The sequence below is a fragment of the Rhopalosiphum padi genome, chromosome 4 (assembly GCF_020882245.1).
Source record: "Rhopalosiphum padi isolate XX-2018 chromosome 4, ASM2088224v1, whole genome shotgun sequence".
Taxonomy (NCBI): Eukaryota; Metazoa; Arthropoda; class Insecta; order Hemiptera; family Aphididae; genus Rhopalosiphum; species Rhopalosiphum padi.
Window position 1 is genome coordinate 25,934,725 of NC_083600.1, and position 19,606 is coordinate 25,954,330.

Here is a 19,606-nt window from a genome sequence, read left to right on the forward strand (position 1 = left end):
CTACGACTTAAATTGCTATTACTATCGTGTTATTGTTATTATTATTGTACATTTTTGTTAAGAAACAAATTGTTCAGTAATATATATTATATAAACACGATACACGAAAAAAATTTAAATTTGAGTTCATTTTAATATGAGTATACTCCAAAGGTACGCTATTTACATTATACGCTTTATACGGTTGCTGTTAAGTTAATACAAACTTTAATGTAGACAAAATATAAAAATGATTTACCTTATTTTTCCCATTCTAGACCTTTTATGTTTTGTTATCGTAATGCTCAATGTAATAATATAATTCGTTTCGACAAAAAAAATTCTATCGAAGTCTTACGCTACGAAATCGAATTTAAAATGCAAGGAGTATACAGTCCTATTGTCTATACGTGTCTCGAATTCCATTATAATTTCAGTATATCATAGATTATAAATCATTTTTAGTAAGTCTTATTTTTCAGACCTTGAAATAAGTCTTTTTAAGATCTGATTCGAGATTATTTTATTACAATATTAGCCGTTAATTGTAGATTAAATAATAATAACAAATTTATAATAAGCAATAATCTTTGAAGTCAATTTTAAAATTATCATAAAAAACAATTTATTTAATTTTGAGTATACATCTAATATACACTTTAAATAAGTATAATATACCTACCCACAAAAATAATACGAATTTGGATCAAATATATATTTTTATAACAGTTATGTGCTTTTAATACATAATAATATTGTATTAGAAATAATTATGTGCATTCTTATATACGTAATACTCATGTTATTATACAACATTTTTATATTACTACCTAATAATTAATGTATTCGAAAAAGTACTACACAGTAAGTTTAAATAAATTAAAGTACCTATTCAAGATCCGTTTTCATTGGTTATGGATGGGTGTTTAAAAAATACTTTCAAAAAAGTCTATTCACATAAAAAGTGCATAAATAACTTTAAGGAAGTGAACAACATTAATAAGTTTTTAAATGTCCCTTCTTTGGAAGTAAATACGACGAGCAAACTTTTTAACTATTCAGAAAGATATATATATATATAATATAAATGTCCAAACTCGTATTCGCAACAAATTGAAGTACAAAAACATCAGACATGATGTATCACATGGAATTTTCCCGGGTCTCTATTATCACCCAAACGTATCGGACTGAATGTGAAAAACGACAATGAAATTCGGCATTGCATTGTGTAAAACAACAAAAAAGAGGCCATCATCCCTGGGGGAATCAAATAGAAGTGACAATTTTTTATCTTATATTTTTTGTATTCAATCTCCAAATTTCAATTTGATCGTCACGCGTGTCTAAAACGGGGAAATCAGAGAATGGCGCAACGTGTAAACCGACCCATCGTCCGCAACGTCACAATGATTGATATCTACGCAAACTATTCAACGACAATTCAAAATAATAAAAGTACACTATGTGTACTCTGGTTAAACTCAGGTAAAGCTTAATTTTATGCCTATCGTTCAAGTTTAAATTCCACCATAACATATAAATACGTATTATCCTCGTCATTTCTCAATATATATTTCGAACTCATTACTTTTTATAACCCGGTTTTGATTCGTAACGGGATTAAACTACATGCATGCTATTTATTTGCCATAAGTGTAGATCTATAAATTATAACAGTCCATTCTCAGTTCATCAATTCATCATTACTCATTAGTCGTTATTATGATATTTTATATATTTTAAAGTAATATTGGTTAATAGTTGTTGACAGTTATTACAGTTAATTCACTTACTAGTTACTATACGTATGCTTATTTTACTATTTCATATTAATTTAATGTAAGAGGTTTTTTGTAATTTTTACAACAATAGTCCGTATTTAATAGATAGGTAAATATATAAAGGTAATTATTTTTATAAACATTTTAAGTTCAAATCTGGACAAAATAACTTATTAAAACAATAAACAACAATGTTTTTTATGTTATTATAATTTAAAAATATTATTTGTGGGAACTTAAAATTTTTACATTTTCTTAAACTATAAACTTTTACACCTACATTATATTATTATGAATATTTCTACACGCAATGACATTTTTATTCATTTTATGATATTATTATTATCGGTTTTACGGTTTACAGAAAAATTTTATTGAATTTTGAATTATATAAATTAATATAATATGGTATAAACAATAAATTATTTTAACTATTAAATACTAATAATTAAATAAATGCAATATTTTTCGAAAAATTGTGATTAATAGAACTGTAATACTAAAAATTAAATTAAAGTCTTTAATAGCTATATCACGATATATACTTAGTGACAGACCGTCTCCGTTTAGAAACGTTTTTTGTATATAAAATGATATATCATTAAATTCAAATTTAACATACCCATAATAGTAACCCACTAAAAACCTAATATACAACAGAGCGGTTTTCAACAATTTTCCTAATAGTTCTGACTAACGTTTGAAGAAACTAGTTCTTTTATTTTTCTATGTTTTTCGCAGTATAGGACTTGAAAATGTATTCAAAATTACAAATTTCAATGCAGTTTACAATAATAAATTATGTTCTCATCTTTAAAATAAAAATTGACATTCATTTACTAATTATTTCTGTGTCTAAAATCAAAATTGTAATTAAAAATTATATTTCCCTTAAAATATTTGATGAAATTGAGGAAAAATATGATTAAGGATTTTAATAGGTACAAAAAATATTTATAAACCATTTTATACATATTTTAACTTATAATGACTGCAGCTACCGTATCTGTGTGTACCTATATGGCTATATGTATATAGGTATAACAACTGTATATAGGGGTACCGTGGTAATAATATATCAAACCGTAAATGAACAAACTTTTATCGAACCCAAAACGATGACGTGTATAATAGTGAAAAAAAAAATAAACAAATAAATCGTGGAAAACCGGTCGACTGCGCGACGTCCAAAATCTAAACGAGACCACGGCTGTGACGACTCCTTCGCCGCCACTGCAACAGCGACCGAGTTTCCTTCACGTAGGTCGTAATTATTACACACATACACACACAACCAACAATGAAGGTGATGTCTGCCGCCGGCGATTACCATTCTCGTCCTACTCGTCTTTTCCCCTTCCATATTACATACATAGGTATATTATTATTATTATTGTTATAATATATCATAAGGTATGTACGCGTTCAGTATATAATTACTGGTTTAAATGTGTGTATAATATGTTTTTGTGTATAATATTCCAGTATGCGCTGTATGTTATATATCTATATATAGTATTATTATTGTACACATACCGCCTTACAAGTCGTCCAGCGACATGGGCTACCGGTATTTTATTATGTTATTTTTTTTTTTATTACTATTATTCATTGACTGTCTCTCTAGCGTCAAAGTAACCCGATCATTAAATTCGTTCAACGGCGCATCATAAATTCCGGGTGCATATTAATTATAAATTATAATTAATACTCCGGCAGTCAATCTCGCATGTTGTTTGCGTTATCGCTTTTTTCTTAAAAACAAAATGTGTATGATTATGTCTCTGTAAATTTTTTTTTGCGTTTATAAATTATTTGAAACCGTTAACGTAGGACTGTTAAAAATAAGCTACTGCAGAAACACAATTTAGAGAGTTTTAGTCGGTTTTACATGTTATTTATTTATATATTTTTTTTAATATTTTTTTGTCTTTCTATTATGATTTTTAACAACTGCGTACACATAATCCGAACTCCATCATTTTTAAACTTCGTTCGATGATTATACTGATTATACTGTATCGTATTACAGACCGATAGCGGTGATGTGTGTTGAGAATATCCGTGGTATTAAACACATTCCAAAAAGATTTTATAATTTCGTAACATATGGATATACTATTTTAGACAATATTGTTCTCATAAAAAATATCCATTATAGACAATACTCGAAAAGTTCTATGGTTAAAATAATACATTGAGACAAAAGCAAACCAGTATGTATATTGTACATATTCATATAATGAAAGGATTATGGACAACTACAAGAATTAGTAATACTACTATTATAGATACTATTCGCAGCGTATAACAAACAATAAATATACACGCGATGGTGTCTAATATCTACGGTAATAATATCGCTAAGTATTAAAGTCGAATCCAAGTGGTGAAGACCTACAACCAGGGCTAACTTGGTTGAGGAGTGATACCACGTATAATTTTAAAAAAGTCCTAAAAACAATACTAAATTAACTAAAATTAAAAATGTTTAAATACATTTTTATACTTAAAAAGTAAATCTTAATGATTTATTGTAATAATAACACCTTTTTCAATACATTATTATATTTTCAAAAAAAAAATTACGGTGCTTATAGCAAATCTAGTAACGACTATTAGGTATGCGAGTAAACGAGTTGTAGGCTTGATGGTAGTTCTAAACTATTTTCCAGTCCAACTATAAATAATATAACTCAATAATAGAGTTCCGGTGACGAGTCGTAAATCGTGACTGTTCGAACTTCGAAACAAAGGAGTTTTTATGTTTGTGGTGTGTGAAAGTTACTTTTCTACTTTTAAATTGTTCTCCGTTGTACTTGATATTAATAGTATCAAATTGTAGTAACAACATTTAAAAAAAAAAAATTAGTTTGTAAACTAAAATTATGCAAAATCTTTTATCTGAAATATAAAGTGATTAAAATTTATTTTATAAGCATTAGAATTTCAATTAAATATCTTAACAAAATGTTAGTTATTATTTTTTTTTTGTAGTAAAAAAAATTTAATTGTAAATAACGTTTCGCTATTGCGTGTAAAAATTGTTTTACTATACACAATAATATTTTTTAAATATGTACCTACTATTTAATATACCAATTTAAACTATTAATATCACAAACTTTTTTATACCATTCTATGATATGTGCTTACATTTATAAATTAATAAGTATTTTATTCGTTTTTTACAGCATAAATCAGTTCTACCCACCGAATTAATTAATTACTTACCGATAATATTATAAAATTTGTAGTATAATATTAACTGATAAAATATATTTAGAAATGTATGACTATCTACATATTTTTTCCCTTTGCTTAGAACCGTTTTTCACAGACAACGGTTATTGAGTTCAAATTTAACATACTCGTTACAATGGCCCTCACGTTGTCAAGATATATTTGAAACAGAAAAAACATAATATATTTAAGTAGAGTAGGTTCTCAACTTTCTTTGAGATAACCTTTTTAAACTTATGAACCAACGTTCAAACAAAAAGTCTTCGGTTATAGCTCTCATGACTCCGAATCCGACCTTGCAACCTGCAATGCTATTAATCGAATTGCCCATATTATAATATGTGTTACCGTTATACATATATATTTCACTACAACAAATTCTGATGGTCCGTATTATAATATAATAATAATACCCAAACCGGCTTTTTGCTTTTGATGTATTTCAGTAAACGTGTTGCTTATATAGCCTGAAACGCGCGTTTGTTGTCAATTAATATGTTATTATTCTTACATTATAATTGTATAAAAGAATAACTTGATTGACCAGAAGCATATTGAAATGCGTCCACTCAGTAGCCATGCTTTAGAAAATAAAAAACAAAAACACCGATAGTTGTACGGCCTCCGTTACACCATAATATCAAATTTCATTGACAACATAAAAAAAAACCCACCATCTCCCAACTACTGGGAACATTTATGATTTTATTGTCACTGTATATTATAAATCGTGATTCGATCAAACATAATCTAATCGTTGAGTTATTAATACAATGCAATTGAAAATGAAATAAGTTTTTGAATCAATAATGATGTTGCTATTTAATTAAACTAAGGTAGCTATTTAAACGTAAATATAATGTAAATTGTTATCTGTACTTCAGTTTTCTAAAGAACTAACATTTCACACGCTAATTATTTGTGACCTGATCGATAATATACATTTTAATAATTTCAAACTGTAAGTCACAACTCAAATTAACCAAAATAATTTATACTCCATTTATAGATAGCCCAAACCAAATTTTAAAATCTATTAAACTATTAACAACATAAATAAATATTACCAGAAAAAAACAAATTTTGTCCACTGATGAAGTGTAATTTGGAAGACTTTAATAGTAATTGCAAATATTTCTTGAAGGTTCTGAATAATTACTTCAGATATGTAATTACTAATTAATATTATAAATACTTATGCTGGGTTGCATAAACGATCACTAAACAGTTAATGATTCAATAATGAGCTATAGGTCCCTTAAACATGACTTATAGTGGCCCGTGATTGGTACATTCGATTTTAGTGAACCATTAAATTAATCAATTTTTTATGCAACGCGACATAATATAGTATATTTCCGTTACGACTGAAAATTACAAGGTAACCTAATTAAAAACGTGACAACTGCTAGCAGACTTTGAAAATAAAAATGTTTATCCTAAACGATGTCAAGTTATTTAGTTTCGAAATAATTACACAATATATACTTGTTTTAAACATATTACATTCAAGACATAGACGTACTTGTTTTTATTTTCTGATTACTTAAAATTAATTTTATGTTAAAATATGATGGTATATTTAAACTATCTTGAGCTATAATCAAACACTTCGGGATTTTAGACGTTCGGGACGAATAAATGTTAATGCCATAATTGATCATCTGACCACGTACCTATTATTACATTTTTTCACTAAGAATTTCGTCCTTTTAACACGTCACACCACAGAAACCACACGTCATTCATCATGTATTATATAATATTATCGCGTTTTGAGTCTCGTCCCAAACGCACTGACTGCGCAGTCTCGCCCACCCGTCGTTTTTGTGTATAAAACGCGTTACCTACCCGAGTCGATACACATTTGTATTATTATTTTCACACAACAATAATACATACACATTAATTTTGTATTAGTTTTTCCACAATAATAGTATACATTGTGTACTATATAGATATACATTCTTGTAGCGGGCACATACCTAACACAAATGCTTCTAAACGAAAAACCATTCATGAAAAAACGCTCACGGACCGTTCCGGATAACGATTTTATTGTTCAACGTATACGTACCTACACATACATTTTTGTATGTGTGTATATATACATTTTTTTTTCTAACCAGACACTAGTTAATGTAGTTGCCTACACAATAATATACACTTCACATACTTATGGCGGTATGAAAAGACCGTGTTCACCGTCGGTATTTGTGGTCACCACAGCTGAACCGACAACATATTATATACATATGATAATATACATATATTAAATAATAGCCTGGCGTGTAGAAAACTCGTCAAGTGTTTATGTTTACGTGTTGTTTGTGTGTTGCACACATATATAGTTATAAAAAATTACTTTTGAAAAAACATGAAAGATAATAACAACTCTAATATATCACGTGTGTTTTTAACTTGTGCGTTTCGGTGTGTTTGACGTTATACCTACCTACGCCATGTTTTTAACTCGAATTTAACTAATCCATGCCGTAAAATCGTGCATACCGGATACGACACACGTTAAGGATTCGCTTATATATGAAAACCTGCGACACAGAAATGGTCAATCGGTTGCCATAACATAAAATATAAATGTGTATGATTACTATTTTTCAAAATCAATCAAATCAATTATCTAGTGAAATGTTATACATATATAAGTAATAAGTATATTATAATATTTATAACAATTGTGTATAATTTTTTCGTGTGTTTAAATCAGTTAATGATATATATGAATGTACGCATGAAAATTACCATGTAATTTTGGCTGTAATTTTACACATTATCAACACATAGACTATGAAAATAATCTTGTTTCAAAAAATAAATTGTTTATGTTTCGCTAACTAGTGTCTAGTTTATAACTAACTAGGTACTAGTCATACAATTTAGCATTAAAATAACAGGTTTTAATCATTTTCCACCACGGCGTATATCAGATTATTCTGATTAATATTATAATTTTCTCCGTTGCTTCAGAAACAGATAATCTTATATTAATATATTTATTGAACACTAAAATAAAAAAGAAATTATATCACTCAGCTTAGAGAATATTAAAATATGAAATTAAGACCATTGTTTTTATTATGATTATATTGTATGAAGACTGACGCATATAATCTTTTTTATATATTATATAGATAGTTTCTTGAAGTGTTATATTATAAATATGAAAATTTTATGTTGAATCGTGTGAAAAAACAAATTTCTTCGAATTCGGATAGAAAACCCGTCATTGCGTATTTGAGTGTATTACGGGCCTATACATATACTTTAAATAGGTAGGTATAAGAAAAAATTAAAAACACAAAATTGCAGTCTTATGGCTGCAGTAGGTATTGCGCAAAACTATAATTTAATCACGCGCTCTCCTCTGTATATGTATCAACGCAAAAATAAAATAAAATTCGAGATAAAACTGCAATGTTGGATGATGTGGGTATCGCTAAATATTGAATTTTTTGATAATTTTCTTTCGTCCGCCTATTATAAAACCACCAATTTTTAAAAAAAATTGTTCGATTTACGTTAATGATGAAATGTATATTTATAATTGTTTCAAGACAAATCATCATAATAACATATCGGTTATTGAGTTCGGAAAACAAATTGCTGCTAACTTGCAAACCAGAGTTGCTGATACAGTGAATAATAATATAATTTTACGTTCAATTTTTTTTAAACTGCTTATCGTTCGAATAAATACAGAAATCGTGATCAGTGGAACAATAGACGTGATAAAAATATAACAATGCGTCTACGGATATTTGAGTTTAACTCTGCCTGTATCATGTATAGACCTGTTAGAAACTCAAAAAAATAAATATGTACGATGATGTTGCTACATTTAAAATTTTGCTGCCATAATATGTGAACGTAAATGGCGAAATAGTTACTTTGCTAATTTGATATCATTACATTTACGAGAAAACGCGCGGTTAGGTTAGGTTAAGTTCGGTTGTAACGATGTGTAACAATATAATGTATTATTTACGCGCCCGGAGCGGCATGTCAAAACCGATCGACGTACAGTTCTGACGAACCGGTGAAATTTCGTATTATTTGGCTGGAACCAAAAATAAAAATATTGGAGTCTTTTACAATAGGGCGGAATCTCGATCAGGGCCCGGCGATCGCACGCGTGCGAGCGTATAATGAGCGCGCACATGTAGGGTTCATGAATGGACCGAACCTGGCACGAACGCACCTTTCAAACGCCGTGCCGCACGTTTGAACCGGTTGCCGGCCACCGGAGAGGTGATTCCCACAGGCCGGCCGCCCGCCTGCCCGCCCGCGCGCCCTACTGTAACCACGAGAACCGCCGCCGACGCCGCTAGGACATGTCAGTAGGTATACGCACCGTCGTCGCTGTGGTGGTGTCTTGTGCGCTTGTCCGTCCGTGTGTGCCCTCGTGTGTGTGTGTGTGTGTGTGTGTACGTGTATACGCGTTGAATTAATACGCGCGTAGTGCCGATATCTTGTCCAAACGGTGTGTATGTGTGTGCAGTGAGTTGTCGCGTGTGCGTCACCGACCGGACCCGGTGAAAATGGCATGACATGGGCGGCGCGACGGGTTGCCAGCCGGCTTGGACAGGTGTACGATACCGAAAGCTCGCGCACCACAAACCCACCGACGGATGTTGGTCATTCTCTTGTTCCGGTTGCGGAAGCGTGCAAATGTTACAGGTAATCCTGCGGTCCGCAAATAATATTAATATTTTAGTTATTTTTTTAATACATTAAAATACGAAACATCGTATGTATATACGGCGAGATAGCCTACCCTGCTGAATAGTAAAGGTTTAATATCTACATATATCTATAGTTTGTAATATCTGTACAACATCTATGTATCATCTGAAACTTTCGTTATTCGCACGTTTTTATACGATGATTACACATATGTATAATATTCCGCGCAAACGTCAATACATTTGATTCGTATACTTTTTTATTTTCATTTTCATTTTAGAATCGCCTGAAAGATTCACTGCGGCCAGTGTGTCGAACGATTTTTTCAAATTGTAAAAACAATATTTGATAAGCTCTTGAAATCGCGTTCGTTGCATTTGTACGACCTTTGCGGACGGCGTTGTTTTTATTTCATTCTCCAACTATATTGTTATTGTGTATATACAACTATCGCTGGGGAGAGAAATATAAACACTTCTTCCGCAGGTCTAAAAATAACAAGTCCATAGTTATTATATTATTATATAGTCGACCGTTCGCCACCGTGGAAAAATAAAAATCGATATTCAATGAATACGCACAGATGTTTAATTAAACACTTAAATGTAGAACCTACTTCAAGTTTACGATTTTTTTTTCGTTATTCAGCAGTATACTATAAAAAATTTAATATTATTAAATATATCTACACGGAATACATAAATTTCAATATTATTGTCCTTAAACCATTTTCTTAATAGCTATCCACTTTCAATATTATCTATCTATAAGTTATAGACTATAACTATAATTAAGTTTGTTATTTGATAACAAATCAAAGAGAAACGTATTAAAAATGTACACGCTGGTAATATGATAATACGGGGAGACGTGCTACTCAGATTCCCCAAGCAGATGGTCATAATGGTTGACTCATCAGTGTCTAACGACATTCTTTAACATCGCCTAGAGTTTAGTATCATCCGATTTAATTGACAGCATTGTTTTATTTTTATCCTTGCAGTATATTCAGTTTTATTCAGCCACTTTAAAAAACAGTGTCTTGCATAATAATATAATATTAATATATTAATATTATGTTTATAGAAAAACTAAACAAATAATATTAAATTCAATAAGTTGCATTTAATTTAAGAGGATATTTGCGGTAAATACATGTCAAATTTTCCGTTCAGCGGAATCAACCTTGTATTTTTAGCTTTAAAGTTAGAGTGATTTAACTTATTAGCAAATTTAATTTTAAGAACATTATCTCTATTGGTACGTTGATTTTTTTTTTACAATATTTTAATTTTTAAACAAGTAATGAGTATGTAAAATACTAAAAAAATACTCATATATCGCATAAAAATTAAAATATTATAAAAACTCAACTTAAAACTACAGATAATATTCACAACTTTAAGTTTCACTCTTATATTAAAACTAACAACATATTGTTAGAACTTCTTAATACAGAATGGCTATATTAGACGTGATCAGAGAAATAAAACAAACAGTGCACAGACATCCTCTAAATGATCTGTCTACTTAAAAACAAATATAAAATAAACAACTATCAAAATCGTAATTTTCCAATACTAGGTATAAGACTTTACAGGAAGGGAGAACAATATGTAGATACATATGTTATATAATATAATTTATACCATAAATTATAGATCATTGATCGTAAGTGTCAGAATCCCATTACAATTTTCAAAAGTATTGGAGGAGATTTGTTGATTTTTACATAGGTATTAATTGTATTTAAAACTTGACCAGTCCAACAAGTTTTTAAAAATTAGTTTCACATTTTTTTCTGTTCTAGTAAATTTATAAATAATAATTCTGCCTTCACAGATTGAAAACTATTGCCATATGCTCACAATGCTAGGTAAGGGTCAACATAGGTCATTGTAGTTTAAAAAAATCCTCAACATAAAACCTGTATCTTCCTGAAATACCAAACGGCAATTGGCCAGCCGGAAGCATTCGAGTGCAATGCCATGTAACTTGTGTGAAATAGACGTTTGGATTTTGTGAAAAACGCGTGTTGCGTTCTGATATAGTCTTCCGGCAACATTTTATAATCGCGCCTTTTGTGTGAAATGAGGAAAAAACTATCAAACGCAAAGGGTGATAAAACAAAACAAAACATTTTATGAAAAAAAATGCAACAAAAAAACTATGATATCCTCGAAAAAGCTTGAAACGTATAAGCAGATGGTTTATTAGGAATTGTTTTATTGTAGTATACATACTGTAGTATGTTATTATAATTCCAAGAGTGTAATCTCAAATGCCTGGAGGATAGTAAAAACAATTGTGTAGTGATTTGTATACCGGTGGCATATTTCGATAGGTAATAAATTATAAAAATAATAATTTGTAATGTCTATACTTATAAATAAAATATTATTTATTTAAAAATTACAATAGATAACTTACCTACATTAAATATCATGATTATTTTTTAAATTAGAAATTAGTTATAAATTATACAGATGGGAGGTACACTATTATAAGTATAACACATTTAAGTACTTTAAATTTAAAAATATTAATACTCCGCATCTCTATTTATTGCTGTTATTTTCGATATGATAAGAAAGTAGCTTTTTGTCTTTACATATTGTTTCTATGCTGACATTAATATTCAATCAAATTTGGTTCTCACCTTCGTAATTTGTTAAATACACAATATCAAATCCAATATTACTATGCATTTTTTAGTGTTCCTAAGGGAGGACGTCTTTCTCCAAAAATGATTGTTTATATATTAATAACATTTCGTCAACTTATTTTTACTGATGATCAAAATTTATTTTTAAGAATTAAATAACCTAGTAACTGTATTATTTATTACAAGAGAATCTCAAATCAAATCGTTAGTTAACTGGGCCAATTATCATGAATTAAATCTCAATATTTCTAAATATCGATCAATGTCTTTTTACAGATGTTTTAAAGAATTTAATTATTTAAACTCAATTATAGTGTTAATCCTTATTGCTTTGTTATCAGCTGGTGATGATATTATATAAATTTATATTATTTAATTTTTAATAACATTTTGATGAAACATACTTAAAAAACACTAAAAAAAATTGGTTACCTGTATAAAAAGAGTAAGTATGTATGTAATGGATTTAAATTAGTGCTCCCCTTTAAAATCATTACTGGTTTTGTTCCTTTGTGATGTCAGTTTTAGTGTATAGAATGGTTGTGAGGAGTGACCCTTATACTTAGTGTAAATAGTATCGAAATAGTTCTTCAATCTTTTTTTATTAAATATTAATCGTCCTCCTCATAATTGTTCTCACTTGTTGTATTAAACTTTAAAACGTCTAAATAAAAATATTAAATTTAGGTAGTTAGAATTTTAATAAATTAAATATTAATAGAAAAAAATTTATTTTATAAATTAAATAATAAAGATAATAAATATTTGTACAACAAAAACTATTATATATTTAACCTACCTAATACCTATATATATATCTATAAAAACGTTTAGAATTAAATTAGTATAATTTATTAAATAAGTATATCATTAAAGATTTTAATAAATATAGGTAACTATATTTCTATATTATAAAATTTATTTATTTCATACTCATCGTTTTTAAAGTTAATTATTTCTTAATCAAAATAATTATATTTAAAAAAACAATTATGTGTTTCTAAAAAGGTTTGATTGAATTTAAAATTACTTTGGTATAGTTACACAATTAGCTACTTATTTACATGTATTTATTTAATTACATAAAAGTTATTTAATTTTAATATACCTACAGTTAAATTTAATTAAATATATTATATTTTAAATTAATGCAATCAAATTTAAAAATTTAAAAATGTACACTTCCATTTATAAAAAAAAAAAATAGTATACTAACAATAAAAATATTGATATTGACATTCATTATTATTATTACTTATCATCAATCGATTCTATTTTAGGATCATTTTTGTACAAAAAAATCTGTCTTAAAATTATTATAATTTGTTATAAGACATATTTGTCTTAAGATTATAATATACTTTTCTATAAGCTATAAAGATATTCCTATGTTATATTTCGATATAATATACCTAATGCTAAATTTTAGTCACATTTAAAAATTTAAAATATCAAAGTTTTCCACATCATATATAATTTTATTTATGTGTATATGTGTAACTTTAAATATATTAAATTGTTATTCTAATAATTATAAATTCGCTACAATCGCTACATGGAAAGTATAATGATATTTTCTTGTCTCATTTCATCCAAATGCAGTGCCTTTTCACAGACATAAATATAATTATATATACATGCAACATAATATATTATTTAATATATCTGTAGTAGTACCATCACGCAGACGTGTTTTATATGTATACAAATTTATCGTTTCCGTTATTATTAATAAATAGTTGATATATACATAATAATTTTCGTAAGCAATAAAAAAAATACTTCTATTTGGTCTGCACGCCGTGACAGTGCTAATTTCATAATCATAATCTATCAATATGTAAATACAATATTATACACAACGTCGTTGGTGGCGATATTATCCATATGCGTGTGTGCAGTGGAATGATTAATGTCATAAACTTATAACCCAATTTTCCTTGCAAAAAACCGTTAATTGTGACACCAAAACATCCCAACGATGGGGACCCAAGCCAAATTATCAATATAATTATGTAAATTATACATATACTTATGATAATAACAATAATGCAAGAGGCAAAACATTAGGCGGTAGTAGACTGTAGATAACAAAATTACAGTCGCCACAAGACTATTGTGGTTCTATGAACAGAAGTGCACTACATTATACGCGTATAATGAATATAGATGTGTGTACTGTGTTATTTATTTATATTTATGTTGGTATAATAATGATGTATAGGTGCAATGTCAATGCGCACACGCAAGGTGCAATCGTCTCCACAACAGTGACGCGTCCGATTATATTATTGTAATAATCTTATTTTGGCGATGGTATAGCAGTTAACTACAGACGTGTTTACAAAGACAAAAGTGAAAAATTAAAAAAGAAAAAGCAAATATCTAACAGCTAACAACCCAGCAATGCAGTATTATGCAGTCATAATGTACAATGAATATGCAACACGATCTGTCTTTGTTAATGCATTTGCAACTTTTTTCCCTCGTCACTCGGATTTATTGTTCAGCTTATAATTTTTTATTACCATTTTAAAGAAATGCAATTTCCTTTGAAAACATCGTTATATCTAAATAATATATAGTAAATTTTTCCGATTAAAAACTTAAAGTAGGTACCCATTATTTGTATGTTTTATTCATCGTTTTATATCCTATTTTGTTTACCAATTATTACAGATATTTTTTAAAACACTATTTATCGCATATCATATAATGTTTTATTATTATGAGTACAAGATTTTCTCGTACACCTTTTGAATGTATGCTCTTCAATTTTTGTTATGGTAAAACATCGCATGATGCATATTTTGTTTTTAGCGCTTTCAATATGATGCATTTATTTTTATTGGTTTAACGATTTCACTGTCCTTTTAATAATATAACTAATAATCCCTACATATTGTAGGTGTACATCGATTGTTACGACGGCGGCAATGATGCCCGGTAGCGCGGTGTCGGTTCGCCGCCGCTGTAGTCGTCTTCGTCGCAGCAGCCGCCGCCGCCGCCCGCAGAGCACATTCTCGTTGAAATATGTACGGAATGCAGTCTGGTGCGCGGTACCCACTACTACCCTACCCGACCACTATAAGTACGTACGCTATCGTCGCGGTCGTCGTCATCATCGGACAGTGAAGTAGAAATGTAGAAAAATAATAATAAAAAAAAGAAGCAGTGGAAAAAGAGGATTACTTGCGTGGCGTAAGGGAGGGGAAACAGAAAAAAACCATGTGAACGCGGACCGACGGTAGAGATGGCTATTACGCGTTCTGTGACGGGTGTACAGGGAGGGGAGGGAAATGTGTGCAATCGGCGCTTACAGTTAGCCGCCGTAGCCACTACGATTGTACGTCCGCACACCGTGTTCCTCCCACGACACGCAATATGCAAATATTTATACTATGTGAAAGAGTTGTTGTCCGGCGAGCCGTTGCGCGTGCAGGTCGTGCCGAGTGGTGTTGGACGGTGCCATTCGCGTGTCTCCCCCCCCCCCAAAAAAAAAAACCGAAAATGAGTGTTGGCGACGACGAGTTTATGACCACATTATACTTATAATATTTATTATTCTACCTACCGATATTAGTTATAATAATCTGCACACATTTATTTTGCTGTGGTGACACCATCACGTAGTAATAACAACCAAGCGCCGTAGTCATCCCATTTTCACTGTACCGCATAAACACTATAAACAACATTCACGTTGGTTTTTGTTTATTTTTTTTGTCTTGGAAATTTAAAAATATCTTCATCGATAGTTTATATATTTTTCACCGTTAACATCTAAAACTAAACTAGTTTCAGTAAGCTGAGGTGGCCAAAGCAACGGTTCTTCAACAGATCAACCCATTTATTTTGTAGAATATAAAAAAACATTTTTATATACCGGAACTTGTCAAAATATTTACAAGAAATTATCGGTATAGAATATTATTATTGTGACAATAAGTAACAGACAACAGAATACTAAAAAAATGTGTGCATCTAAGATAGATTTAAAAATATAATACAATAATATATTGTATTATTTAAAAATCTATTACCTAACTCATTTTATTTTTCACCATTTCATCGAGGTTCATAATTATTTAATTATTTGATTTGTATGAAGAAAATACTAGATACTTTACAAGCAAAATAAACAATTTTATTTGCTATTATCTATCAATCAAATAATTTCAATCCTATAAAAGTGAATGTTTAAAAAAAAATAAAATCCATAATTGATATTGATAAGTTCTCTTTATTGTTAAATTCTATAGAATACGTAAAAAAAATTATTCGTTCAATCATAAAGATTTTAAATGATTCAATATCAAAATATAAATATTGTTCGTATGTAAATAGAATTACACGTTACCCAAAGCCTCGAAGAACTCTTAAGAGTACCTACAGAAACCTATTTAGTAGTGTAATACAGATTGAATTCCTTTCTTGTCCCATATTATTGGATTTTACAATAAAATATTATAAATTAATATTAGGTTCAACGAAAATATACTAAGCTCAATTTATTTTATATACTTGTTAGATCGTAAGAAGCATCATACATTGTTACATTTATTCGATCAAATCTGTATTGAAACTAGGCTGACCTTGGACGGCGTCGCCCGTGACAAATTAAATACCTGTGGATTTACCCTTCCCCAAAACTATGTTAAATAAAAATTGCACATATTTTTTAAGTAGAAGATATTTTATTATTTGTATTACAGAGTATGTATGCTAAGTTTCAAAAACAATCTGACCAAGAAATACTGTTATTAATTTCTACTCATATTACCCTTTTGACTCCAATAGGGGATTGCATTTTTAAAAACCCTTTCTTAGAGTCCCACTACATCATAAAACAAAACTTATAACCAAATTTCATACTTATAACATCAGTGGTTCCTGATAAGCGATAATGAAACAGTTAGGCAAAGCATGTTATTATATATATATAATCGGTATTTAGTTTGCCAAAAATCGTGATTTTATTTCTATTTTTATTCTATAATTATAAACAACTAGCTGACCCGGCAAACGTTTTATTGCCAAAAAGAAAATACTCTTGAAAAAAAAACTGCAAAAAATGTTGATACCTTGGGCGGGTTCACCACTCTTTAAATGACACCTTAACCCATTCGGCCACAACTACTGTTGGAATTATGGAAGCGTAATAAGGTTGTTAAGCCAATGTAGTAAACCCACGTTAAAATCGTTTTCTCCATGTTGATCCATTTTTTTGGTGTTTGCTGAGGGCCCCATTTTAACGATTAATTATGTCATATGGACAATTTTATAAGCTAAAGATTGCTGTAGCTTTTTCAATTCGAAAAAACATTCCGGAACTCAAAAAATCAAACATCAAAAAAATTTAAAAAAAGTGTTTTTCCAAAATTTTCTTCGTAAAAACTTTCTCCTGGCAATTACGAACAATTAAAAAAAAATTGAGCCAAATCGGCCCAGCCGTTCTCAATTGATGAATTGTTGTATATTTTTGGCTCCATTTTTATATATTATATAGATATATAAAGTGCCATTTTTAGAATTTTAAAGAATCCGACCATTTCAAATATATAAGTATTCGTTAACGAAAGATATATTTTTTAAAACAGAATTTTTTAAGACTGAAAAACCAATTTCAAACCCCTTTGGTGACTTGTATTTTCCGTCTTTCTGTGAATCACTTAAAATAAAATAAGCTATAGGGTATACATTTATTAATTGATGTATCTCACCAAAATATAGATGTATTTATTTTAGTGAATTCATGAGTTGAGTACAATATAATAGTTTCATATTTTACTATAGACAAAATATGTCATCGTTTTATGTAAACTGCTCGTATGAAATAGCTTCAAAATGACTTAACATACTTTTAAAAAATCGATTACGAAAAAATAATAGTTTGATTATGTCATTTTAATATCAATGTATGTACTTTTGCGTATTAGTATATTAATGGCTATCCATGATTCGATTCTAGATAACAAAGACTGATGTTTCTTTATTACAAATCACCGAAATAATATGTAATAAAAGTGAATACGTTAATACCCAGTTCACACATATTTAGCTAATTTAAGTATGTACTAAAAAAATTTTAAATAACTAACCTACTTTTTTTATTTTCAGGCTGAGGGATTAAATTCTATTGTGGGAAATGCGTTTAGAATGGCGTATGCTGCCCAGTTGGAGCTGGAAAGACGATCGGTGACGAACTCGCCAAAATCCAATTTGAATAATACTTCATGGGTAGGTTCAAAATAAAAACGTCAAGTATAAATACATAAAAAATTCTATTTAAACTATTTTACAGATGAAATTAAATGATAAATTAAATGTACAACGAATCCATAATGGATCTCCTTTATCGAAGAAGCTTATTGAAACTCCTAAACCAACTCCACCAACGACCTTACCAGGCGTACGTCCTTTTGACCATAGTAAAGGTTTAGATCTCACGCCAGGACAATTTTCTACACCAACTAGTAGTGACGACAGTCCAGATTTAAATACATACAAGCGTATGTTAGAAAAACCCCCATTAATTAAACGTTTAGCCATGGGTTTATCAGTACACAATAACTGCTCTAACGAAGACTGGTATCCGCTAGTTTGTAGCTCTTCTGTATCAAGCTCACCGTCTACCAATAGTGACGATTGTAGTACTCCTGAATCTTCTCAAGAAAAATTAAAAGACAATAGGTAATGACTATTTTTTACATTTTTAACCTAACCATTATTTAACTTGTTATTAACTTAATAGATTAACTCAATGTAATGCACGATCGCCAGACTCGCCTTCAAATATCAAACTTAAAAATAATTTAATATCAAACAGTATGGACAAAACTCCAACTCCTCCACCTTTACCAGAACGATCAGATAGTCTTCTGGATAAACCAGAAGAATGTGAATTAAAAAAAGCACCGTGGTTTCAAGCCGGGATTCCAAGGTAGCAAATTAACTGAAATTACTTTAAAATATATTATAACTTATAAATACCATTTTAATCTTATTTCTGTAACTGTATTTTAGAGAAATAACACTGGAAGTTTTAGGACAAGAACCAGTAGGAGCTTTTATGGTTCGTGAAAGTACTACCAAACCAGGGTGTTTTGCATTGTCATTAAGAGTACCTCAAGAATTTCATCCTCTAGGAATCGCTCATTATCTAATACTCAGAACGAACAAAGGGTTTAAAATTAAGGTTAAGCTTATACAAATGTTATTGTAAAAATAA

General features: G+C 29.4%; 1 protein-coding gene across 1 annotated transcript in view; it reads left to right on the plus strand.

Annotated features, from left to right (window-relative positions):
• Positions 1-19,606, plus strand: part of LOC132929250 (EGFR adapter protein-like) — a 139,554-nt gene that overhangs the window by 118,906 nt on the left and 1,042 nt on the right. The window contains exons 5-8 of the mRNA XM_060994452.1: positions 18,496-18,615; positions 18,680-19,068; positions 19,130-19,318; positions 19,402-19,573. Coding sequence (XP_060850435.1) covers positions 18,496-18,615; positions 18,680-19,068; positions 19,130-19,318; positions 19,402-19,573 — 870 coding nt within the window. The remainder of the gene's footprint in view (positions 1-18,495; positions 18,616-18,679; positions 19,069-19,129; positions 19,319-19,401; positions 19,574-19,606) is intronic.